This window comes from Protomyctophum parallelum (assembly GCF_964188405.1).
Source record: "Protomyctophum parallelum genome assembly, chromosome: 22".
NCBI lineage: Eukaryota > Metazoa > Chordata > Actinopteri > Myctophiformes > Myctophidae > Protomyctophum > Protomyctophum parallelum.
In genome coordinates, this window is record NC_139714.1 from 26213613 (window position 1) to 26241467 (window position 27855).

At 43.4% G+C, this 27855-nt stretch overlaps 1 protein-coding gene across 1 annotated transcript in view; it reads left to right on the top strand.

Annotated features, from left to right (window-relative positions):
- Positions 1 to 14240: 14240 nt before the first annotated feature.
- The window catches only part of apaf1 (apoptotic peptidase activating factor 1), a 38450-nt gene continuing 24835 nt past the window's right edge, over positions 14241 to 27855 (top strand). Inside the window, exons 1-8 of the mRNA XM_083757417.1 lie at positions 14241 to 14412; positions 15363 to 15552; positions 16351 to 16548; positions 17587 to 17779; positions 18488 to 18600; positions 18804 to 18935; positions 19917 to 20155; positions 27511 to 27678. Of these exons, the coding sequence (XP_083613543.1) occupies positions 14269 to 14412; positions 15363 to 15552; positions 16351 to 16548; positions 17587 to 17779; positions 18488 to 18600; positions 18804 to 18935; positions 19917 to 20155; positions 27511 to 27678 (1377 nt within the window). The 5' untranslated portion in view covers positions 14241 to 14268. The remainder of the gene's footprint in view (positions 14413 to 15362; positions 15553 to 16350; positions 16549 to 17586; positions 17780 to 18487; positions 18601 to 18803; positions 18936 to 19916; positions 20156 to 27510; positions 27679 to 27855) is intronic.

A 27855-nucleotide genomic window follows, 5' to 3' on the forward strand; every position in this document is an offset into this window, starting at 1 on the left:
CATATCCTTTCACATGGGGGTCCGCAGACTAATTAGTCTGTTTGGAGGGAACCCGGGCCCCTCAAGGAACCCCGATGGGGAACCTGGATGCCTGTTTGAATATGGGTTTTATTCATATCAGGTTTTATTGATTTTGTATTATGCCCAGGCATACACCATTATGCTTTTATGCATGGCGGTTGGCATCATGGTTGGCATCTTGGCATCCACATGCACTGCATTGCCGCCATCTACTGGATTGGATTAACATTACAGCCTCATAGTACAAACTGAGGGACTGTTTCAGTTGGCTGATTAGAATTCATCACATGTTGTAAACTCACTCTGGTTGTTGTTTTTTAGGCATAGTGTAAACTGGTTGTAAGCTATTCATTTAAAAGTGATATTTTTGGGGTTTATAAAAGTCAAAAGTCCTGGTATCTGTGTTATAGTTCCAACAATGTTGCTTCCAGCTGGTATCTGTTATAGTTCCAATGTTGCTTCCTGGTATCTGTGTTATAGTTCCAATGTTGCTTCCTGGTATCTGTGTTATAGTTCCAATGTTGCTTCCTGGTATCTGTGCTATAGTTCCAATGTTGCTTCCCGGTAACTGTGTTATAGTTCCAATGTTGCTTCCTGGTATCTGTGCTATAGTTCCAATGTTGCTTCCTGGTAACTGTGTTATAGTTCCAATGTTGCTTCCTGGTATCTGTGCTATAGTTCCAATGTTGCTTCCTGGTAACTGTGTTATAGTTCCAATGTTGCTTCCTGGTATCTGTGCTGAGTGCTGATGACGAACTGGCTGTGTGCTGCTGCTGCTGCTTTGGGGACCACATAGGTTTTAATGTATGCACTTATATCATTTTCATTTTTCACCTTGAGCTAATCTAAACGCCTTCAGTGCAAACAGACCATCTTATTGCCCTGCCTATTATGTAATTGCTCTGGGGGCATAGGAGGCCGTTTCAATTTAAATGGACCTCAGGGCGGGTCCTCCAAGCTAACTGACCGTCAGGCATCAGTCAACCCCCTCTCTCTCTCTCTCTCTCTCGCGCTCACTTGTTGCCTTGCTCTCTCTCCCACGATGTGAAGTTACACCTATTTCCTGTTAATAACCTGGGTAAAATGTGCAGCATTTGGAGGAATGTGAAGAGAGGATGAGCTGGTGAGGTGTTGTTAATTGTCGAGAGTAATGGCTGCACGCGATATTGAACATATTTGTATCAATAGGGCTGTATCAACAGAATAAGTATGTGATAGGTATGTATGGGGGCCTCAGATTTGATCTTGAAACGGGCCTCCAGATTCCTTATTTATTTTTTCTCTATGTTTTTATACTCTTATTTTGCTCTTTGCCATTGTTCTATCATCTTAACTACTTGTGTTTTATTGTATTCTATTCTTGTGTCCTGCCCTGTGAAGCACTTTGAGCTGCATTTATGTATGAACGGTGCTATATAAATAAAGTTTTTTATTATTATTAAGGCCGCCCCTGTCTGGGGGTGGTGCTTATCATTAACTCTCACCTGAGACACCTGTGCTGATGTCTTCTGGGCCAGTCTGTCTGTCTGTTGGCTGAGTTGGGTGCTACACAGGTAAAATATAGCCTTTTAAAATCAGTATAACTCTAACTAGCCCTGAAACATGACTGTCATGATGATTGAAGTATAGGAGCGTCATGTGAACCATGGCTAAAATTAAATGGCCAATCTACAATAAGCTCAATGAAGTGATGAGTTTGAATTGATTTATTCCAAACAATCTTAAACCATTTGAAGAATCTGGAATATTGAATTATTTGGACACAAATCTTGTATAGGCTACTATGGGGGTCCCTGGCACAACAAACTATATCTTCAGATGGGAATCTTGTATGCTGGGGTTCCTGGGCCTAATACAAATTATGTTTTAGGTAATTTGTTTGAGTTTGTTTACAAAGCTGTCTACAAATATAAGGTAAATAAATAGGTAGGCCTAATCTTGATTGATTGAAATATTTATTAACAGTTACAGTAGGCTACATTTCAAGCACAAACTCAATACAAAGACTGTTAACTGTGAGTGGACGACCCAATTAAGCATTACACTTGTTTACAAGAGGGTCCACCATGTTCAATTCATCAAAATCAACCAGCACGATATAAAACAAAAAAACAAGCAATACATTGCAATTGGCTCTGATAGCCCTAATGCCCTTCAGCAAAGGGCATTAGGGCTATATAGGTCTACTCTACAGGTAGCCCTCCAAGCAGAACCCAATGGTACTGAAGTTTCTGGCTTTATGGAGGGTCCCGAAAGGGGCTAGTCTACAGGTAAAGATAGCTCTCTCTCTCTCTCTCTCTCTCTCTCTCTCTCTCTCTCTCTCTCTCTCTCTCTCTCTCTCTCTCTCTCTCTCTCTCTCTCTCGAGATGGCTCGCCCCAACCGTGGATATACACGAATTTGGTAATTCGGGAAGATATAGTAAGTGGATGGTGGTTCAATTCTACATTTATAAATGCACACACCGGGAGTTGACAGTTTTTGTATTGAGTTGTGTTAATAACTGGGCACTATAAATCTATCAGGCGTCGGATCCGGTCTAGCGCCCGCCTTCTTTTGCACGCACACATCCATTGTATGCACACACGGTTTCCGTATCCCGCTTTCTAGAACTTCACCGGATCAGAGCGGCAAGTGTAATGTTTGTTTGTCTGTTCAGGCCTAAATTATTATACATGATTGCTATTAGTTTACTTTTTCTTTTGCAACTCCACCCTCGTGTTCGTGTGGTGAGGTGAGTGAGTTGGTGTGGTTGCGTTTACTAAATGTAGCCTTCCATTGTGCCACAAGCCCAATATTTGATTCAAGAATGTATATTGAATGGTTATTTTCATTAATTTAATTTATTGGGCCGACAGACCTGTGGGCTTTTTAGCTAGCATGCTGTGGCTTGACATGTATGTAGGACTAATTTGTGGTTTTAGCTTTCATGCACATCTTAAAAACATTGGAGACACGTTTGTTGAGATGATTTAAGTTCTTATAGTGTCAATTAAGAACACAAATCCCATAGTGACAGTTTGATGGACGCAGTCATTTCATGCTTGTACTTTCTGGCATTATAGGCTAGTTGCGTCTTCTTGGCCACTTTATCTAGCCGTTGATTTATAGCTATATTAATTAATTGGTAATTGCTATTAAAGTTTGGAGATGCCCCCCCCCCCCCCCCCCCCCCCCCCTTGAGAGTCTATATATTCTTAGTGTATATGGTTATTAGAAACATGACTTGCACATAATTTTAACTACAGAAAGCTTGCATTGTCTATTTGACCAACAGGCTATCGAGGTGTTTTAGGCAGTAAGGTGATCCAATATGGCTCCACAACGTCAAGGGTCACAGCGCCCGCCCTCCAAAGGAGACACGCCTATTAAGGCCGGAAAGGCCTGGAAAACTGGCAGTAAGAAACTCACACATATACAATACAAGACGTTTTGTTTGAGTTTAAGAACCACTGTTTACAAAGCTGCCATACACTTAAAGTGCTGCTGCATGATTCTTGCTCAAATGTGAATCTCCATATTTTCTTTCTAGTTTCTTTTAATATAATTCTTTATCCCACGATTTTGCAACCCCAATTATTTTTTCACCCAGTGTCAACTAATGTAGGACGAATACTGGACTACTCGCCCCGGTGCTTGCCCGTTTTTCCTCCCGGAATTTTCCCCAGTGAGGGGGATAACTTTGTAATATGCTATTGGCTGTTTGTATTCTTTTTGGAAAAATATAAAAAGATACTCCTGTGGAAAGGCTATATTATTTGACTTATATTGAACCTATAAACAATGTAGTATTATTTAGTATATGTAAGGTTTTGCCCCCTCAAATGGTACCTCGTCAGATAATCCCCACATATCCTACAACAACTTCTGTGAACAGACTTCACTGTAGTAGCTTTTCATAAATTATATTTGTACTTAGGCTGTTCTGCTGTCATGAAAGTTTATAGTTAGAGAAATTCAAAGTCCAGCCGTCTGCTGTCCAGCCTCTCCCACCCCTCACTGGGGAAAATTCTGGGAGGAAAACAGAAACGGGGCGAGTAGTCTTGTTACCATGTAGGACACGGGGGAGAACATGTGAGGGTACCTACTACCTACCCTAGGGGACACGGGGAGAACATGTGAGGGTACCTACCCTAGGGGACACGGGGAGAACATGTGAGGGCACCTACCCTAGGGGACACGGGGAGAACATGTGAGGGTACCTACCCTAGGGGACACCGGGAGAAAATGTGAGGGTACCTACCCTAGGGGACACGGGGAGAACATGTGAGGGCACCTACCCCAGGGGACATGGGGAGAACATGCAAACTCCACACAGAAAGGCCCTTTCGCCTCTTCTGGGTTTTTAAACGGCTGGTGGATGGAAATGACACTTGCGTGTGGCTGCAACTTGGACGCGTCGGAAAAAGCGCTTCCGTTTGTTTTCCTTTTCCCAACGCGTCGAGTTGGGAAAAGGGTGTCATTCTGGGTACACTGTCATGGTTTGCAGCCCAACTATGCTGACATTGGTTGCCATGTTTTGTAGTACTGAGGTGTTATTTTACAACTCTTCAGAGAACCGGAGGATTCTGCCTAAGGGTGCCCCACACTTTGAGCCACTGGCAGAGGAACCAGGCATCCACGCTCCCTCTCAGAGTTCCGGAAGGCAGGTCAGTATTGCGTCTCCAAAATATATTCGGCTTCTGAAGTATTTAAACTCGTGAAATAAAATGTATGCTCACAATGATCATCGGACTGTGGTCAGTGTGGCATTTACTAATTCTTCATTAATGCAGTACAACACAAATATGAAACATGTTTGCAGAGTTGTTGCAAATTTGTATTGGCTCTTGGCTCTTAAAGCTGCAATCTGTAATTCTTTATGTTCTACCTGGGATTCAAACCCAGCTGTGTCCAAACTTCTACCACTCAGTCAAGAGGCAGTCCCTGTTTGGCAAGGGGAGATATTGTTATACTTCAGGCAGTAAAAATGAGCAGTTGAGACGAATAACGGTCTTAAGTCCACACTAATAATATCCATAATGGATAAGGTTTCAGGGCAGCTAGGCCTTTTCAGGATTTTTCAAAAATAGCAGACCTACAAGCTCGTATGAGCTTGTAGATCTGCAATTTTTCAATAGCTAAAGCATGACATGACGCTAACACCAAAAGGGGTTCCCGCTCAGAATGGGTTAAAATCGAATGCAATAATGCTAGCTAATTTTACAAGGTTTCAATGGTGTTAATGAGAGGAGTGAAGTGAGGGGTGGCGGCTCAGGGGTAGTAGAGTGGCCGGATGGGAACGGCAAGGTTCCCAGTTCGAACCCTGTGGGCTCCCTCAGAGTTGGTGTCGATGTGTCCTTGAGCAAGACTCTGAATCCCTAATTGCACCCGAGAATTATGTTGGTTCCTTGCGTGGTTTCCTCCGCCATCGGTGTATGACTGGGTGGGTGTATGAATGCCAGGGTGAATGTAATCCACAATCTACATAGCACCTTGCTTGGATAAAGGCACCTTTTACCTTTTGAAGTAGAGGTAATAACTGAACTCCACCTTTGACATCACTTTGTCTTATTTCTATTCTAATCCACAGAAGGTACACTTCATGAGCCCCGTGATGTCTGTACAGTTCATCACCCCTGTTCGAAGGAGCGCAGGCCAACTGACCAACCGGAGCGCTGGAGACCCTGCGCTGGAGACCCTGCGCTGTAGACCCCTGTGTGAGCCAGCCAACCAGGCGACGGCGGCTGTCGCAGCGACGGCGACCACACGGAATAAGAATAGGAGGGTTCTTGAAACACACGAGCGGCCACTGGAAGGGGTCTTGCCAGTGCCGGATATTGATACTGGTGAAGACTCCAGTTCATCAGAAACTGAGGAACTTGAGTCTTCATCAGAAACTGAAGACTCCAGTTCGTCCAGTCACCCGGCCTCCTCCTCTGACAGCATGGACTCCCCTGACAGCATGGACTCCCCTGACAGCATGGACTCCCCTGAGATGCTCCGCAACAAGGATGATGATGGTGCGTGTAGTGTACTGTATCTTGTGTAATGTAAACGTGTGCAGTTTTTTGTTTTTTGTTACCATGATATGGAACAAACATGGATTGATTACCGGTACTTTCTCTTTCATGTCTGACATCAATTTACAATTTAGGCATTTAGCAGACGCTCTTAATCCAGAGCGATTTACATTTAAGCAAAAACAAAAGCATGTCATACATCACATATATAAAAGTAGTTATCATGAATAGTGTTGATGACTTTCACCATGGCTATTCTAATGCTATTCTTCTATTGCTCCCATCATCTCCTTTCCGTGTGTGTGTGTGTGTGTGGCTCTCTCACAGGTGAATGGGTGACACGCGTGCCTCGGTTCATCCCAGGTCTGCCGGTCAACTCCACGTTGTTGAACTTGAGCAACGCTGAAAACCTGCACATGCAACTGCCCCCCAACGTGTCTACCATCCTTGGTATGAGACTGTGTTTTTATTTCTATTTGTTTCAAAAGTGATCAAAAAGTTAAATGTGACAATGGAAGGCATTATTTCACCCAGTCCTAACCCATTTAGACCTTTCTATAAATGTCTTCAAAATCCTTTTTGGGGTTTTCATGTTCATTCTCAAACATTTTCATTTCAAGGACCACCAAAAGTATATGTAATTGGCCGCCGACCCCCATCTGAAAATATGTTGTTTCAGGGACCCCCCAGAAGCAAAGATTTGAATTAAAAATGTTCGCAGTGAGAATATTATGTTCAAAGATTTGCACCACAAGTCCAAACTATTTTGACTGAAGTGGATGTTTTCCAGTCTGCATTGCGATTAATGACTACAACCCTGTCTGCAGGTTCACCCAACGTTTCTGCTGAAAAGGGAAAACGGTAGGCTAAAACTAAACCACTCACTAACTAAACCACTCATCATAATGCTACAACTAGTGTTGTTTTTTGCAACAAATTTAGATTTTAGTTTTAGTCAGTCTTTTGAATAGTTTTCATTTAGTTTGTCACATTTTAGTCACCTGAAAAGTTTTTTGTGAGCTTGTAGATTTTCAGCATGCAACTAATTGTAAAATCACTCATACTGGATCTCTTGTCCACTAGTCCATTCCTAACATTTTAGTCTAGTTTTTATTTGACAATTGTCAGTATATTTAGTTTTAGTCATCATAGCTTAGTTTTAATTTATTTTCCATTTAGTTTTCCTCAGTGAAAAGAAAACGGGTAGTCGACGAACATTTTTCGTCTTGGTTTTAGTCGACAAACACTGATGCTACAACCACAAACTATTATGGCCTATTTAGTAAAAGCTCATAAAAATATATCTGATCTACAAGCTCACATTCCATGCGCTGTGAGCTTGTAGATCAGCTATTTGTGCTATTATGAACATGTTTTTCACTAGGTTAACTTTTCTTTTCTTTTTTGTACATTAGTTTCATTGAAGGCACCAAAGACCAGCATGAAACATGCAGTGGATTATTTCAAGCAGGTAAACTGTTGTTTTATTTTGCATCCCTTTAGATTAAATACTATATGCAAATTAAGACTTTCAGGAAATGATGGATTGATTTTTCTTTATTATGCGTGGCTTGGGTTCCAGCCTGCATCATACACTGGATAATGTGCCCTTTTCACCCAACTGATAATCACAAATGGTTTACTTACTGTTAAAGGATCTAAATAATACATTTGACTAATTCTTGTCTTTTGTTTCTAGACCCATCCTTGACGCTTAAAATGCCAATGGTAAGTACAGTACATACCTGGTGCATATATTAATCTAGCAAAAAGCCTTACTGTACACTCAAAGGGTTATATTAATCAAAATTTATGTTCTGTCACAGCTCAAGTTGAAGCCCATCAGGATAACTTACAAAAAAGTAGGCGTCCCGAAATCAACCCCGGCCCCGGAACCAGCCATGATGACACCCCCGGCCAAGGAACCAGCCATGTTGACACCCCCGGCCAAGGAACCAGCCATGTTGTCACCCCGGGCCCCGGAGACAGGTGACACACGCCCAGAGCCAGGCGAAACATGCCCGCACCCAGGCCCTGCCCAAACCCGCCCGCCGCGCCCTGCCCAAACCCGCCCGCACCCAGGGCCTGCCCAAACCCGCCCGCCGCACCCAGGCCCTGCCCAAACCCGCCAGCCGCACCCAGGCCCTGCCCAAACCCGCCCAACGCACCCAGGCCCTGCCCAAACCCGCCCGCACCCAGAGGCCGCCAAGAAGCGCACAGAACCAGCCCAAACACTCCCGATTGGGCCGAGAGTGTTTGACATGACTGATGAGCAACTGGAGGAGTTCTTTCAGAATGCCGCACGCCGAAGACTTCCCTCTGCATTTCTCCTGCCTGCAGGTCCCTAGTCCTACTAAATTTCATGTCCCATGTTCTGGGGGAAATGGCCCCATGTTCTGGGGGAAATGGTCCCATGTTCTGGGGGAAATGGTCCCATGTTCTGGGGGAAATGGTCCCATGTTCTGGGGGAAATGGTCCCATGGTCCCATGTTTTGGGGGAAATGGTCCCATGTTCTGGGGGAAATGGTCCCATGTTCTGGGGGAAATGGCCGATCCAGAGCTCACATGCTGTGAGCATCTAGACGGGCTGTTTTACTTGTTAATTTATAAATGTATGCAACTGTAGATAAATATGGCCTGAAGTTATAATTTTATTGAAATGTAAGAAAATGTTTATTGATAAATGTGCCTTGAAGTTCATTTGAATGAATAAATGTATAAAACTGTTATTGATGATAATTATGTCTTGAAGTTCTTATTTATCGTCTGGAGCTGGAGGTGTCCTGGGTTTAGGGCCAGACGGACTCGCTGCACTCCTTCCTGGAGTGGAGGCCTTCTGAGAGGCTGCAGTGAAAGGCTTCCGAGAGGCTGCAGTGGAGGCTGCAGTGAAAGGCTTCCGAGAGGCTGCAGTGGAGGCTGCAGTGGAAGGCTTCCTGCCTGGAGTGGAGGCCTTCTGAGAGGCTGCAGTGGAAGGCTTCCTGCCTGGATTGGAGGCCTTCTGAGAGGCTGCAGTGAAAGGCTTCCTGCCTGAAGTGCACAGAACCAGCCCAAACACTCCCGATTGGGCCGAGAGTGTTTGACATGACTGATGAGCAACTGGAGGAGTTCTTTCAGAATGCCGCACGCCGAAGACTTCCCCCTGCATTTGTCCTGCCTGCAGGTCCCTACTAAATGTCATGTCCCATGTTCTGGGGGAAACGGCTGATCCAGAGCTCACATGCTGTGAGCATCTAGACGGGCTGTTTGACTTGTTAATTTATAAATGTATGAAACTGTTGATAAATATGGCCTGAAGTTATAATTTTATTGAAATGTAAGAATGTTGTTGATAAATGTGCCTTGAAGTTCATTTGAATGAATAAATGTATAAAACTGTTATTGATGATAATTATGTCTTAAAGTTCTTATTTATGGTCTTCAACTACAAACATGGTGAACTGTTAGCTGTTCACTCTGTAATTCATATTGTCCTGCAACGGCATGAACTGAGGCGATTACGTGAAACGGCTTGTCATCTTGTTACAAAAGTGTTACTCGATATATTCCAGTAGTTTTCAACCGTTTTCATATCAAATTCCATTATTTATTCAGCATTTGAGCCACGACGGACCACCATTTGATGACATTTAGCGCCTCAGACCCAAAACTCAGATTACAGGCAAATAATCAAAATAACAATTCTTCTTCATGCTAATTGTGTACAGCGACGTAGAGTCTGTGGGGGCCACGGGGCCATGGCCCCCATGAAGAATCCTAGGGCCCCTTTCGGCCCCCATGAAGATTTTCGTGGACATTTTACATTTACATTACATATTTTCTGGGAATTCCGAACATTTTGGACCTCTCCGCCGGCAATCTGAGAATCCCATCGTCAAATATTCGGGAAAACAGCGCCTCCCCTGTTGTTCCTCAGGCAACAGTCTGTCTTGAGAGACACCGGCCGTCCAAGAGGTGTTAAAAAGTGCTAATCTGTTTCTTTTGTAGTTGTTCTTGAGGCGTGACATAAAGGGCGCGTTCGGAAATACCACACCGGAGCACACTCGCCTATTAGTTTGCATTGCACAGTGGGCTCAGTGCGCTATTTCCGAACGCGCCCAACACTGATCAAGAATTCACCAAAGAGACCTAACCACAGACTAGTGAGACTACACACTGACTCGAGAAAAGACCCATATCGTCCAAAATAGGCTGATCAGTCGCTGTCTGTGTATAGGCTAATTCAATGGTAAAAGTATGCTAAAGAACTCATTTTTAGACCATTTGGGAAATAAATAAATAAATAAATCCGCGGCGGCGGCCTCGCTTCGCTCGGCCGCGACAGTCCCCCCCCAACGCAATTCTGTAGCCTACCCAAAGGTACCCAAGGTACGCACCCGCCGCCAGCTATGATCTCTCTCTCTCTCTCTCTCTCTCTCTCTCTCTCTCATAATAAAAAATAATATATTCCTGAAAGTCCTCACCTTGGCTTGGACATTGGCCTATAGAAGCTGCTTTAAAAGTACCAGCGAAAACAACTTAATTTTTTTCCGCGCTGCGGCGGGGGGGGGGGGGGGGGTGCGGGGAGGCGGGGCTGCGGGGGGGGGGGGGACGGGCCCCCATGAGGATTGATCAAACTCTTCGGCTCTGATTGTGTAGACTTCTTGTTGCAGATGTTTAACAATCTCTTGACGGTGTAATATTGGTTTGGTTTCATTTTACACTCAAGAGTTAAAGATCTATAACTCAAGAGTGCACAAATGGAACATATGGTTCCATTTGTACACTCAAGAGTTACAGACCAATAAGGATCCATTTTTGGTTCCTAACTATCATTTAGCCAGGGACCCCCTGGAACTCCCTCAAGGACCCCTGGGGGTCCCTGGATCGGTCCCCACTTTGGGAATTGATTGATTTATTAACAGTTTGCAGAATTACAGTACATTTCAAGTACAACTCAATACAAAAACTGTTAACAGTGAGTGGACGACACCATAAAGCATTACACTTGTTTACAATATAGGGCCCACCATTTTCAATTCATCAAAACATTTTTGAGACTTACTACGAATATACACAATAGTCAAAAATAAATCATCATAGGAGGTAAAAAGGGAAAAGAAACATAGTGAGGGGAAACGGGTGGGGATTCAGATTTTACGGGGGCCAGTTTCGAATTGCAGCCGTCCGTATAGGTGCCCTTTGAGAGCAGTTTTGAAGGAGTCAAGGGATTTGCATGTCTTAATGACTGTTGGTTGGGGAGTTCCACATTTTGGTGTCAGGAGCTAAATTAATTTAATCCCTTGTTTGTGGGTGTGGACATTAACGAAGTATTTAGTATAAGGAAGTATTTAGACAGGTATTTAGACAGGTACATGGATCTGTCTAACCACTGCTTTACAAGGTTGTTAATACATAAACAAGACTGCATTTATTTTATTCGTTTAATTAATATGCCATGATATCACAGTAAATTTCATTCTTCAGTTGCCTTCATAATTTCATATTTCATATTGATGTCCAACCTTGTGCCATCAAGTCAATGAGGTCAGTTTGTTTGCTTGCTCGCACTGTAAATGTAAATTACGTCATTATCAGAGCATATCAGTTTGCGTGCGTGCGTGCGTGCGTGACAGTGTGAGCGAGCGAGCGAGCACGCGCATGTTATCTTATCACCAGGCAGCATGTTGCCCTTGTTTGTATGAGCTCATTCACGTCACGTGGTCTGCAGCTCGTGCCCTCATTGGCTGCTCTGCTGCGCCGGGTAAGTTGTTTTCGTTTTGGAACCAGGAAGCAGTGCTTTGTGTAGTTTGTATGGGCGTGGAGGGAGCAACATAACAACAATACGGAACAATACATGACATTATAGATTTAATGTCATTCATTAATTGTTCAAATAGAGATTTAATTTGGTGGAACCTTATCGGCAGAGCGTGTCGCCATTAAACCCAAAGCTTATATCTGTAAGTATGTACTGTTTTTTTTTGTTGTTGCTTCATTTCATTTTCACGTCAAGTCAAGTTGTAACTCGTCAAGTAAGTCTGACAACATTCCGTTCAGTTTAAAATGTATAGCCTCGATAATACATCTGCATTAATGTAAACTCAACATTATGTCGAATCTAAAATCAAAGCTTTTGTTTCATTCTTGGCATTGTTTTTTCATTCATGCAATTCCAATTAAATTCTATTGTTGACATGAGTAAACAAACGTTTACATTGCCAAAGCAAAGTCTCACAATACAATAAAAACAGTTGAAAATGGGGAAACTATATACAGTTGGAGGGGGTACAGAACTGTGCAGTACAGTACAGTACAGTACAGTACAGTGTGCAGTACACACTGTACACACAGTTGACTGTACAGCTGTCAAATAGCTCATAGATACATTCTCTGATTACTGACACCTCATCATCCAGCTGTTGCCTTCGGAGACATTTTTAAACACATATAATGAACTTCATTATATGTGTTTAAAAATGTCATTATTTTTGTCATGTCATATGAAAGCAGGAAATCATAGCTTCAAATTGACATATTGGTTGTTCAGTTTGACCCACCAGTTTTGGAGATATGGTTTATAGAGTAATGTCTGGCAGAGAAACAGTGGGTTGAGAAAACAGGCTTGAAAAGGTTCACTTCTGTGGACTCTAACATTACACCTAGCTACATGTTTAATCATTTATTTCATATTTACATGTCTTCTGTGGTCTCTAACATTACACCTAACTATGTTTAAGTATTTCATATTTACATGTCTTCTGTGGTTTTTAACATTACACCTAGCTACATGTTTAAGCATTTATGTCATGTTTACATGTCTTCTGTGGTCTCTAACATTACACCTAGCTACATGTTTAAGCATTTATTTCATATTTACATGTCTTCTGTGGTCTCTAACATTACACCTAGCTACATGTTTAAGCATTTATTTCATATTTACATGTCTTCTGTGGTCTCTAACATTACACCTAGCTACATGTTTAAGCATTTATTTCATATTTACATGTCTTCTGTGGTCTCTAACATTACACCTAGCTACATGTTTAAGCATTTATTTCATATTTACATGTCTTCTGTGGTCTCTAACATTACACCTAGCTACATGTTTAAGCATTTATTTCATATTTACATGTCTTCTGTGGTCTCTAACATTACACCTAGCTACATGTTTAAGCATTTATTTCATATTTACATGTCTTCTGTGGTCTCTAACATTACACCTAGCTACATGTTTAAGCATTTATTTCATATTTACATGTCTTCTGTGGTCTCTAACATTACACCTAGCTACATGTTTAAGCATTTATTTCATATTTACATGTCTTCTGTGGTCTCTAACATTACACCTAGCTACATGTTTAAGCATTTATTTCATATTTACATGCTATGACATTTATTCCAGACATGCTCTAGTCTAGTGTGTGAAGAGTCTGCCTGTTCTATTATATTAACTCATTTTGGATAAAGAAATACAAACAATCTGGTTTTCTCCTCGTCTAGCCCAATTCAGATTCAGATACCTTTATTTGCCATTTGTGTATACCGGTACACACATAGGAATTTGTTTTGACATAACATGAATGCATTCAATTCTTTTTTCACCAATAGACAGACATACAGTAAGACACCACCGTGCAGGGAAATCAATATAAAGTGCAGGGTTATAGTTCATAGTGCATCAAATGTTGCCGGTGATTAAAGTGCCGGTGTCACGACTCACTAGGAGGCAGGGGTGGAAGGGAAGCCAGAGTCATTGAGCAGCCTGGCAGCTGAGGGGAAAAAAACTTTGTCTGTGGCGGGCTTTCGTAGCCATTGGCAGCCGCAATCTTCTCCCAGAGGGGAGCAGGGTGAGGAGGCCGTGGCCAGGGTGGCAATGACTGTCTCTGTATCAAAATGAGTCACAAATGTTGAGCAGGAACAGCGGGAGACGGTGGAAAGTAACCTGTCTAGACTAGAGAGTGGCCTATGTTTTCAAATGGGGGTCCGCGGGCTAAGGAGTATCATTTTGGGGGTCCTTGACATGAAACCGTTTGGGAAACACTGTGCTATTGGACATTGTCTGGTGATTTCAGATCTGTTCTTCTTAGTTCTTACTCGTACCTGACACTCTCCTGTTGTCTTTTCATTTTCTAGACTACTACCTCCCGTCAACACCAGCAGCCTCTCCAGAGGCTTGTGTGTGTGTGTGTGTGTGTGTGTGTGTGTGTGTGTGTGTGTGTTTGTGTGTTTGTGTGTGTGTGTCACTGGCGCGTGCAGCATCCTGTTGCCATGATGATGGAGGAAGGGGCACGGAGCTGTCTCCTCCGCTCCCGTCCCATCCTTGAGCAGGACATCAAGGCGGCCTACCTGATGGATCACATGATCAGCGACGGCGTGCTGAGCGCTGACGAGGAGGAGAGGATCAGGATCCTGGTGGGTGTTTTCACAGGGATTATTTCATTGGTTGACATTTCCTGATTCGTTGGATATATATATATATATAAGTGGGAAGGACATTTTATTATTTTAAGTAAAAAGTGTTTCCTCTCCCTGCATCTCTCATAGATTAAAATAGGCTGCATTCCAAAACGCAGTTCATAGTTAAGGGACGCAATAAAACAACGACCTTTGCATCCAGGGGATGCACTACTGTACTGTTTTTTATTCTAGTTTATTTTGATAGCTTTAGTTATATTAATAATTTATTCTTCTGTTCTCTACATGAATATATAACCACATTATAACCATATAAAATTTAATGAGAGTTAACCCATTCTGGACGGGAACCCCTTTTGGTGTTTTAACTAAGCATTATGTATCCCTGGGACTCATCTAAAAGACCATCCCTGCATCCCGGGACTCATTTAATTGAAAACCTATTTACATCACTGATCTCTCCAGTAAAACGTGTTCCCTCTCCCTGCATCTCTCCAGTAAACGTGTTCCCTGCATAGTCTCGCGTTACCAGACTGTTGCCTCTGCGATTTCCAAACGCTTCATCATACAGTCTGGACCAATGGAAGAACTGTCATGGAGTAAACTATAGGGCGGAAGTGGAGCCTCCTCGCCACTTCAGTTTCGTCTTTACAGTCACGCGACATTTATCCTAATATAAATAGAAAGCATCCAAGCATATATTAGCTTGTTGCTTAGCAGAAAAGGAAAAAAAAAAAAAAGCTCTAAAGATATTTTAAAATATATTTTCGTGAACGGAAATGGCTGCTCATAGGGAGGGGGGGGGGGGCTGTAGGTCCAGACTCTATACAGCATTCGGAGATTGTGGAAGAGTTGTCTAGCTACGCGAGACTACTTCCTGCATCTCCAGTAAAACGTGTTTCCCCTCCTCCCTCCTCCCTCCCTCCCTCCTCCCTCCCTCCCTCCAGCCCACCCGGAGGGACCAGGCTGTGGCTCTGTTGGAGCTCCTCCTGAGGAAAGACAACCAGGCTTACATCTCCTTCTACAACGCTCTGGTCAGGGAGAGCTACGGCGACCTGGCCAACCTGCTCCACAACAGCCTGCCTCTGGCCTCGCCGGAGGGCCACAAGAGCTTCTCTGACGGGGGCACACCCTACGGTGAGTCTGGCCTCAGCTTCTCTGACGGGGGCACACCCTACGGTGAGTCTGGCCTCAGCTTCTCTGACGGGGGCACACCCTACGGTGAGTCTGGCCTCCCCCTGGAGGGCCACAAGAGCTTCTCTGACGGGGGCACACCCTACGGTTAGTCTGGCGTCCCCCTGGAGGGCCACAAGAGCTTCTCTGACGGGGGCACACCCTACTTTTGTGTTTTCGGGTGAGCGTTCCGGTTACCTCTGTGAGTATTGTACATATAGTACATATACTTCAGTGCTGTATTTAATACTTTGACTTGACTTGACTGCACTACATTTATAGGTAAAATAAAAGCTCACAGTGTAAAGGTGATGTAACGCACAAGTCCCTATACTTGGGTGATACTGGACTGGTTGCCGAGGAAGTTCAGACATGTGCTCCAGAAACTGATATCCAAACGCTCACTGAGTTTTTATTACCGGTAGATGATATTTTATTCTGCTCAAAGTCCTATACTCTTGCATACAAATAATCATGAATAAACCGTCTACGCACACAGGATACAGGTCATCAGAACATAGTCTGTTTGCCTCTGCTACTGGCAACACCTGCGCCTGATTAGGCCCAGGATTAAATACCCTCCCTTTAACCATGGCAACCTGAACTTGATTGACAAAAATGACAATGAAAACTTAAACAATATGGTGGCTCAAATGGCACTTACAGGTGAATATGAATAGTGTCTGGTGAAAGTGGAGTCTTTCTGAGGGCCTAAATTGAAAACGTTTAAAAAACTAAATTGAATAATTTTTCCTCCACCAGTCCAAGCGGTTCTGAGTGCGGGCGGCGTGCCCCAGAGGCCCGTGGTGTTCGTCAACAGGCCGCCGCTGGTGAACCGGCTCAGGGAGAAACTGTACCGACTGAAGGAAGAACCCGGCTGGGTGACCGTCTTCGGCATGGCCGGCTCGGGCAAGTCCGTGCTGGCTGCTGAGGCCGTGCGGGACCAGGCTCTCATTGAAGGTACAGTACGCTCGCTGTCGGGGCAGACATCTTGGATGTCCACAGGTCGCTGTCGGGGCAGACATCTTGGATGTCCACAGGTCGCTGTCGGGCAGACATCTTGGATGTCCACAGGTCGCTGTCGGGGCAGACATCTTGGATGTCCAAACGTCGCTGTCGGGGCAGACATCTTGGATGTCCACAGGTCGCTGTCGGCAGACATCTTGGATGTCCACAGGTCGCTGTCGGGCAGACATATTGGATGTTCAAAGGTCGCTGTCGGGCAGACATCTTGGATGACCAAAGGTCGCTGTTGGGCAGACATCTTGGATGTCCAAACGTCGCTGTCGGGGCAGACATCTTGGATGTCCAAAGGTCGCTGTCGGGGCAGACATCTTGGATGTCCAAACGTCGCTGTCGGGGCAGACATCTTGGATGTCCAAAGGTCGCTGTCCGGGCAGACATCTTGGATGTCCAAAGGTCGCTGTCGGGGCAGACATCTTGGATGTCCAAATCTGTTACTTTTCAGGAGGGGCGGGGTTGGGGAGAGACCTGTCTTCCAATGATTCAATGTTGTTATCATAATTTATCATAATCTAGCTTTTATTGTATTCCTGTGTGAATACCGTACGCACGGGTCCATTCAGTTCCACTCGTACACTCTTTGAGTTAACCCATTCTGGACGGGAACCCCTGTTGGTGTTTTAAGGATTACAGTATGTTATACTTTAGCTATTGAAGAATTAGCAGATCTACAAGCTCGAGCTTGTAGATCTGCTCTTTTTTGAAAAATATTGACCTGAGATCAAAATCTAAAAACATCCTGACAGTTTTCTGAAAAAGCTATGTTTCTATGTCAGTCGTTCTTCGATTTTTCAAAAAATAGCAGACCTACAAGCTCGTAGCGCGCCACTCGGTGGCGCGCTATGAGCTTGTAGATCTGCTATTTTTCAATAGCTAAAGCATAACATGATGCCAACACCAAAATGGGTTAAATATTTGTACAATGGTCCTCGGGTCTAAATGAACACAGAGTCATCCTGTCCCTTCCTCTTCCAGAGTGTTTCCCTGGAGGCGTCCACTGGCTGTCCGTGGGCCAGCTGGACAAGCCGGACCTGCTGGTGAAGATCCAGTCCCTGTGCTTCCGCCTGGAGCAGAGCCTGGACCCTCAGGGGGTCCAGCGGCCCCCCATCAGCTCCTTGGACGAGGCCCGCGAGCGCCTCCGCTTCCTCATGCTGCGGCGGTACCCTCGGTGAGTGGCGGCTGTGGAACGTGTGGTTCTGTGAGTGGCTGTGGCTGTGGAACGTGTGGTTCTGTGAGTGGCTGTGGAACGTGTGGTTCTGTGAGTGGCTGTGGAACGTGTGGTTCTGTGAGTGGCTGTGGCTGTGGAACGTGTGGTTCTGTGAGTGGCTGTGGAACGTGTGGTTCTTTGATTGGCTGTGGCTGTGGAACGTGTGGTTCTGTGAGTGGCTGTGGCTGTGGAACGTGTGGTTCTGTGAGTGGCTGTGGCTGTGGAACGTGTGGTTCTGTGAGTGGCTGTGGCTGTGGAACGTGTGGTTCTGTGAGTGGCTGTGGCTGTGGAACGTGTGGTTCCGCGGACACATTTTTATGGGTCAATTATTTTATGATTTAGTTTCCTTACATTATTTTTTTGTCATTATTTTAAAAAAAAATCAAATTCCATGAATTAAAAACCAAATGAAATGATTTTATTAATGTAATTTTCTTGAATACATGTACGAAAATCTAAGAAATTCCATAAATTAGAAAACAAATGTTTAAGAAGTAGTGAAAATGTTTTTGAAAAACACAAAATAAAATAAAAATACACAAACAAACAACGACAGACCTCTCTGTGTACGTCACACGTTCAGCGGGAGGTGAAATGTTTAACTGACTGTTTCACACAACGTGTGTGTGTGTGTGTGTGTGTGTGTGTGTGTGTCCACTGCGTGTCCAGGTCTCTGCTGATCCTAGATGACCTCTGGGACAGTGGCGTTCTGAGGACATTTGACATCCAGTGTCGCGTCCTTCTGACCACCCGGGACAGAAGCCTCACGGACTCTGTTAGCGGTACGTCCATTCCTTCACACTTTACCTAGTTATTTAATATCAATGTCTTCTGTGGGTCTGAATACTGTGGTCAGTACTGTGGTCAGTAGTGTGGTCCGTAGTGTCTTATAGGCATCCATTGGGCCTGTTAGATAAAGTGTGTGTGTGTGTGTGTGTGTGTGTGTGTGTGTGTGTGTGTGTGTGTGTGTGTGTACGTGAAACAGGTGCCAAGTACGAGGTAGCAGTGGAGAGTGGTCTGGATGCAGACCAGGCGCTGGAGGTGTTTGCTCTGTACGTCAACAGTAAACCCCACAACCTGCCCGAGGAGGCCCGTAGCATCGTCCGAGAGTGCAAAGGTACATCGTAGAGACACACTTCTAGCAGCGGGGATTCAAGTTCTCTGTCGCCATGATGGATATCCATCGTTTTGTGCGCACATAGAGGCACAGAGGCCTCAGACAACACATTTTCAATCATAAGCACAACCAACCTGAAGTTGAGTTGCGTTCAACATGACATCGGTGCGACGGATGCGTTTGTGTGACCGGGGAGATGAAAACCAGTATATGCATGCATGCAAATGTGATATTCAATCAAATCAGTTCCTAATGACTTGTAGACCTGCCCCTCGGAGGACTCTGGTGGTGTCTCTGATCGGGGCTCTGCCCTCTCTCTCCTCCTCCTCTCCCCCATAAAGGCTCTCCTCTGGGGGTGTCTCTGACCGGGGCTCTGCCCTCTCTCTCTCCTCCTCTCCCCCATAAAGGCTCTCCTCTGGGGGTGTCTCTGACCGGGGCTCTGCCCTCTCTCTCTCCTCCTCTCCCCCATAAAGGCTCTCCTCTGGGGGTGTCTCTGACCGGGGCTCTGCCCTCTCTCTCTCCTCCTCTCCCCCATAAAGGCTCTCCTCTGGTGGTGTCTCTGACCGGGGCTCTGCCCTCTCTCTCTCCTCCTCTCCCCCATAAAGGCTCTCCTCTGGTGGTGTCTCTGATCGGGGCTCTGCCCTCTCTCTCCTCTCCCCCATAAAGGCTCTCCTCTGGTGGTGTCTCTGATCAGGGGCTCTGCCCTCTCTCCTCCTCTCCCCCATAAAGGCTCTCCTCTGGTGGTGTCTCTGACCGGGGCTCTGCCCTCTCTCTCCTCCTCTCCCCCATAAAGGCTCTCCTCTGGTGGTGTCTCTGATCGGGGCTCTGCCCTCTCTCCTCCTCTCCCCCATAAAGGCTCTTCTCTGGGGGTGTCTCTGATCGGGGCTCTGCCCTCTCTCTCCTCCTCTCCCCCATAAAGGCTCTCCTCTGGTGGTGTCTCTGATCGGGGCTCTGCCCTCTCTCCTCCTCTCCCCCATAAAGGCTCTCCTCTGGTGGTGTCTCTGATCGGGGCTCTGCTCCGGGAGTTCCCTGACCGCTGGGCGTACTACCTGCGGATGCTGCAGCAGAAGCGCTTCAAGCGCATCCGGAAGTCGTCGTCGTACGACTACGAGGCCCTGGACCAGGCTATGGACGCCAGCATCCAGGTCCTCCCCGCCGAGCACCGGGACCTGTACCGAGACCTCACCGTGCTGCAGAAGGACGTCCAGGTGCCCGCCAAGGTCTGCAACGCCGCCGTTGTTTTTTATGCAGCACATTTTGATTTTAGTTTTAGTCATTAGTCTCTTCAATAGTTTTCATTTAGTTTCAGTCACATTTTTGTCACCTGGATTATGTTTTAGTGCTAGTCGACTAAATCTACAGTTGATTTAGTCGACTGATTTAGTTGATTTAGTCGCCTTGATGCCGCCTTGATGCCTTGATGCCGTCGTAATGACTGCTTTCTGAAAATAGCAGATCTACAAGTTGTGAGCTTGTAGATCAGCTATTTTCAGCATGCAGCCAAGTGTAAAATGACTTATACTGGATCTCTTGTCCACTAGTCCCTTCCTAACATTTCAGTCTAGTTTTTTATTATTTTTTGCCATACATTTTAGCCTCAGTTTTGGTCATCATAGCTTAGTTAGTGTGGTTGCCCGAATGGGCAACCAGACTCTTGTAACTGTGACACTTTATTATTATTATTATTATTTTTTTTTCACTGGAGTAGTCTTTATTTTGACGCTTTATACCTCCCACACTGTACGCTGTACGCACTTGAGCCATATGTCAAATTGACCGGAAAAATCGGGAATCGTGTGCGTGTATTTTGTTAAGAGAAATGTTGTATAGTTTAATTGATATGAATTTATTAGTGAATTAAATTTCCCCATTGACATGAATGGGAAAAGGCAAAAATTCACATAAAAGTATTTGTTCCTCGGAGACTGTAATCACTATAGTTACAAAACTGTTAGGGATATTTCTTAATTATCACTAAAATTAATTAAAATTATAATTTTATAGGTCGGCCTCATGGTGGCGCTATAACAGCCCACTTTACCTTTTGGCTTATAACTCTTGAACCGTAGGTCGTAAAATCAAAATTATTTTTTCCCTGGATTCCTTGGGTCATGACGCATCTCCCCATATAGGCCACGCCCATTTCCGCCATGATAGATTTTCCGCCATTTTGAATTTTGTCCAAAACACACTTTTTGCTTTTCCTCCTACAGATTTCGTTCAAATCTCACAGAAATCGGCACACGTGATCTCTGGACCCATCCAATTAAAACTGAGCCGCAGAATTTTGAAAGTGCGTATCGTTCGGCCGTAATCGTCTTCCGAAGTTAGTAGGAGGGGCCTATATCACAAAAATGCCATAAATCATGAACGGAATGTCCAATCCATCCCAAATTTCAATCACATGTCCGGGGTGGTTCAATCAACCAAGTTCTAAAAGCAATTCCATTTTCATCCATAGGGGGCGCCGCAAATGCGAGAAATGTAACCGTTTGTCGCAAAAACATGAATTTCGGGGGTTAAATCCCCTCCGAATGACTTACGCATGATCTAAGGTGTGACTTGAAATTGTAATTGGCTGGCAATACTAGTGGGAGGGGCATATGTAAGCCACTGCGGCAACCACACTCTGCAATTTTTTAAAATTGCGAATTTTCTAGTTAGTGTGGTTGCCCGAATGGGCAACCAGACTCTTGTAACTGTGACACTTTATACTTATTATTATTTTTTCACAGGAGTAGTCTTTATTTTGACGCTTTATACCTCCCACACTGTACGCTGTACGCACTTGAGCCATATCTCAAATTGACCGGAAAAATCGGGAATCGTGTGCTTGTATTTTGTTAAGAGAAATGTTGTATAGTTTAATTGATATGAATTTATTAGTGAATTAAATTTCCCCATTGACATGAATGGGAAAAGGCAAAAATTCACATAAAAGTATTTGTTCCTCGGAGACTGTAATCACTATAGTTACAAAACTTTTAGGGATAATTCAACATTATCCCTAAAATTATTTAACCCTAAAATGTTATCGGTCGGCCTCATGGTGGCGCTATAACAGCCCACTTTACCTTTTGGCTTATAACTCTTGAACCGTAGGTCGTAAAATCAAAATTATTTTTTCCCTGGATTCCTTGGGTCATGACGCATCTCCCCATATAGGCCACGCCCATTTCCGCCATGATAGATTTTCCGCCATTTTGAATTTTGTCCAAAACACACTTTTTGCTTTTCCTCCTACAGATTTTGTCCAAATCTCACAGAAATCGGCACACGTGATCTCTGGACCCATCCAATTAAAACTGAGCCGCAGAATTTTGAAAGTGCTTATCGTTCGGCCGTAATCGTCTTCCGAAGTTAGTAGGAGGGGCCTATATCACAAAAAATGCCATAAATCACGAACGGAATGTCCAATCCATCCCAAATTCCAATCACATGTCCGGGGTGGTTCGATCAACCAAGTTCTAAAAGCAATTCCATTTTCATCCATAGGGGGCGCCGCAAATGCGAGAAATGTAACCGTTTGTCGCAAAAACATGAATTTCGGGGGTTAAATCCCCTCCGAATGACTTACGCATGATCTAAGGCGTGACTTGAAATTGTAATTGGCTGGCAATACTAGTGGGAGGGGCATATGTAAGCCACTGCGGCAACCACACTCTGCAATTTTTTTAAATTGCGAATTTTCTAGTTAGTGTGGTTGCCCGAATGGGCAACCAGACTCTTGTAACTGTGACACTTTATTGTGGGCTCGCCACAGCGAGCTCACAATAGTTATTGCCAGCCTATATTTATTATTCTTTATTCGTTATTCCACCCTTTTTTTTTGGCACCTAACTACTTCTGCATACTTTATACTAGAAATTTTGTTCAAACTTCAAACTGTTCAGCTCTTTGCAGTGATGTGTGCTTGTATTTTTATTTTTACAAAGTTTTATACTTTTTATACTTTTTAACTTTTTAACTTTTTTTTACATTCTTTATAGTGAGAGTCGATGGAAAAAAGGTCCCATTTTTCACAGTTAACTTTTTTGAGCTCTTATTACTCCGTCATACTTTCACTTTGAAACTTCATTCAAACTTTATAATGTTCATCTATCTTTGAACTTTCATTGGTGAAAAAGTTGTTTTGAAAAAGTTTATACTTTTTAAAATATTTAACTTTATTTATAGTTTTTTCCTCCCATTGACAATGTATGGGATTGATCTCTAAATCAACCTCACTTTTGCAGCCTCATTACTCTGGCATACTTTGTCGTAGAAACGTGATTTAAACTTTAGAAAGCTCACACGACTCTGGACTTTTTCGTGGTTCAAACCGTATTCGAATACGTTAAACGGTTTTTCCGAAATCGCAGTTCAATCGCAGGCCGTTTCGCCTAATTAGTGCCAAGTTAGAGTGCAGGGCTTTTTTCACTAGAGTGCAGGAACTGATTTTTTTTCCTTGAAAATTTACCAAACAAATTGCCGTCCCGGCCAAAATATTCACTTTACACGCATGTCCTTTGGTCATTTTGTAGCCACACATGTCCTCTTTCACACAATGTGACCACCAAAACACAGAGACATACAGAATGTGAACTACGGCCTTTTAAGTGACACAAATACAGTCAATCTGCTCATTGACCTCAATTGTAAAATCCTTACGAGGAAATTATCGCGATGACAATTCTTAACTCGCTCTTATAACCACATTTTCGATCGTACCAACACCACAATAGCACATGGTGTACCTCAATATCTCAGGCCACTCACAGCGAAAAAATTATTTGCATTCGACTTTTACTTTTTGCGATAGAGCAATTTGTTCGGGCATAGTTTCCCCCCATTCAGAACCATTGTAAAATAAGAGATCAAGTTGCGCGCCACTTGTTTGTCTTTTACACTTCCACAGCTGAGACATATAAGGGCTTAATTACAGGGCTGAAATTAAAGTTACAAGATCTCAATGAGTTGCTCTGCGATACCTTGTGGGCTTGTAGGTCTGCTATTTGTGCAATTGGATGGCCTTTACACAGATAGATCAGATAGAGATGAAAAAGTATTTTCAAAAAAGTATTTTCAAAAAAGTATTTTCAAAAGTATTTTCAAAAAAGTATTTTCAAAAAAGTATTTTCAAAAAATATTTTCAAAAAAATTAAAAAAAATTTAAAAAAATCAAAAAAAAATTAAAAAATTAAAAAAAATTAAAAAAATTAAAAAAATGAAAAAAAATGAAAAAATTGAAAAAAATGAAAAAAATTGAAAAAAATGAAAAAAAATGAAAAAAATGAAAACTTAATTTTTTTTTTCTTTTTTACTTAAAAAGAAAAAACTTCAATTTTTTAGATTTTTTTTTTTTTTTTTACATTTAAAGAAAAACTTTAAAAACACTTCTACAACTTCCACATACTTTATTCTGCTTAAACTATAGTTTTTACACATTTTCATACTTTTTTTAACTTTTACTTCAGCTTTAATGCATTTTCTACTTTTCTTTACAATATGCTACAGTCCCGAAATTTTGATTATAGATTTAGAACACCAATGGTAACACCATTACTCCCCGAGTTTCAAACTTGACACGGCAATAACTTTATACAAAGCATTTTACGCGAGCCCACGCAGTTTCTACAGGAACTGCTTTCTAGTTATTATTATTATTTTTTTTCCACTGGAGTAGTCTTTATTTTGACGCTTTATACCTCCCACACTGTACGCTGTACGCACTTGAGCCATATGTCAAATTGACCGGAAAAATCGGGAATCGTGTGCTTGTATTTTGTTAAGAGAAATGTTGTATAGTTTAATTGATATGAATTTATTAGTGAATTAAATGTCCCCATTGACATGAATGGGAAAAGGCAAAAATTCACATAAAAGTATTTGTTCGTCGGAGACTGTAATCACTATAGTTACAAAACTTTTAGGGATAATTCAACATTATCCCTAAAATTATTTAACCCTAAAATTTTATCGGTCGGCCTCATGGTGGCGCTATAACAGCCCACTTTACCTTTTGGCTTATAACTCTTGAACCGTAGGTCGTAAAATCAAAATTATTTTTTCCCTGGATTCCTTGGGTCATGACGCATCTCCCCATATAGGCCACGCCCATTTCCGCCATGATAGATTTTCCGCCATTTTGAATTTTGTCCAAAACACACTTTTTGCTTTTCCTCCTACAGATTTTGTCCAAATCTCACAGAAATCGGCACACGTGATCTCTGGACCCATCCAATTAAAACTGAGCCGCAGAATTTTGAAAGTGCGTATCGTTCGGCCGTAATCGTCTTCCGAAGTTAGTAGGAGGGGCCTATATCACAAAAAATGCCATAAATCACGAACGGAATGTCCAATCCATCCCACATTTCAATCACATGTCCGGGGTGGTTCAATCAACCAAGTTCTAAAAGCAATTCCATTTTCATCCATAGGGGGCGCCGCAAATGCGAGAAATGTAACCGTGTGTCGCAAAAACATGAATTTCGGGGGTTAAATCCCCTCCGAATTACTTACGCATGATCTAAGGCGTGACTTGAAATTGTAATTGGCTGGCAATACTAGTGGGAGGGGCATATGTAAGCCACTGCGGCAACCACACTCTGCAATTTTTTTAAATTGCGAATTTTCTAGTGTTATTTGTTAGTGTGGTCTTTATTAGTAGTCTTTATTTTGACGCTTTATACCTCCCACACTGTACGCTGTACGCACTTGAGCCATATGTCAAATTGACCGGAAAAATCGGGAATCGTGTGCTTGTATTTTGTTAAGAGAAATGTTGTATAGTTTAATTGATATGAATTTATTAGTGAATTAAATTTCCCCATTGACATGAATGGGAAAAGGCAAAAATTCACATTCAAGTATTTGTTCCTCGGAGACTGTAATCACTATAGTTACAAAACTTTTAGGGATAATTCAACATTATGCCTAAAATTATTTAACACTAAAATTTTATCGGTCGGCCTCATGGTGGCGCTATAACAGCCCACTTTACCTTTTGGCTTATAACTCTTGAACCGTAGGTCGTAAAATAAAATAAATGTTTTCCCTGGATTCCTTGGGTCATGACGCATCTCCCCATATAGGCCACGCCCATTTCCGCCATGATAGATTTTCCGCCATTTTGAATTTTGTCCAAAACACACTTTTTGCTTTTCCTCCTACAGATTTTGTCCAAATCTCACAGAAATCGGCACACGTGATCTCTGGACCCATCCAATTAAAACTGAGCCGCAGAATTTTGAAAGTGCGTATCGTTCGGCCGCAATCGTCTTCCGAAGTTAGTAGGAGGGGCCTATATCACAAAAAATGCCATAAATCACGAACGGAATGTCCAATCCATCCCAAATTTCAATCACATGTCCGGGGTGGTTCAATCAACCAAGTTCTAATAGCAATTCCATTTTCATCCATAGGGGGCGCCGCAAATGCGAGAAATGTAACCGTTTGTCGCAAAAACATGAATTTCGGGGGTTAAATCCCCTCCGAATTACTTACGCATGATCTAAGGCGTGACTTGAAATTGTAATTGGCTGGCAATACTAGTGGGAGGGGCATATGTAAGCCACTGCGGCAACCACACTCTGCAATTTTTTTAAATTGCGAATTTTCTAGTTTTCATTTAGTTTTCATTTAGTTTTCATTTTGTTTTCGTCAGTGAAAAAAAAGCTAATCGACAAACATTCTTCGTCCTAGTTTTAGTCGACGGAATCAACAATGGGGTTCGTTAGGGTCAGACTAACAGACTGTGTCACGTTCTCCTCAGGTTCTGTGTGTTCTGGGTCAGACTAACAGACTGTAACGTTCTCCTCAGGTTCTGTGTGTTCTGGGTCAGACTAACAGACTGTAACGTTCTCCTCAGGTTCTGTGTGTTCTGGGTCAGACTAACAGACTGTGTCACGTTCTCCTCAGGTTCTGTGTGTTCTGGGTCAGACTAACAGACTGTAACGTTCTCCTCAGGTTCTGTGTGTTCTGGGTCAGACTAACAGACTGTGACGTTCTCCTCAGGTTCTGTGTGTTCTGGGTCAGACTAACAGACTGTGACGTTCTCCTCAGGTTCTGTGTGTTCTGGGTCAGACTAACAGACTGTGACGTTCTCCTCAGGTTCTGTGTGTTCTGGGTCAGACTAACAGACTGTAACGTTCTCCTCAGGTTCTGTGTGTTCTGGGTCAGACTAACAGACTGTAACGTTCTCCTCAGGTTCTGTGTGTTCTGGGTCAGACTAACAGACTGTGACGTTCTCCTCAGGTTCTGTGTGTTCTGGGTCAGACTAACAGACACTGTAACATTCTCCTCAGGTTCTGTGTGTTCTGGGTCAGACTAACAGACTGTAACGTTCTCCTCAGGTTCTGTGTGTTCTGGGTCAGACTAACAGACTGTAACGTTCTCCTCAGGTTCTGTGTGTTCTGGGTGAGACTAACAGACTGTAACGTTCTCCCCAGGTTCTGTGTGTTCTGGGTCAGACTAACAGACTGTAACGTTCTCCTCAGGTTCTGGGTGTTCTGGGTCAGACTAAAAGACTGTGTAACGTTCTCCCCAGGTTCTGTGTGTTCTGGGTCAGACTAACAGACTGTAACGTTCTCCTCAGGTTCTGTGTGTTCTGTGGGACCTGGAGCAGGAGGAGGTGGAGGACGTGCTCCAGACGTTTGTCAACAAGTCGCTGCTCTTCAGGGACTGTCACCACCGGCCCTACCTCTACTACCTCCATGACCTGCAGCTGGACTTCCTGGCGGAGCAGAACCGCTCGCAGCTGGAGGTCAGAACTTAGAAGGTGTTTCGCTTCCTACCGGATGCTATATAGAAGAAAAACAAAACAGATAGTGTTGTCGCCTGCCTTTATTTCGAATTATTTGATCGGCCCAAAATATTGTGTTTGTTGTCATGATTTGTCACGGTCCGAGTTGGCTTTGTCCGCGCCGTAACCGTCTTTAAA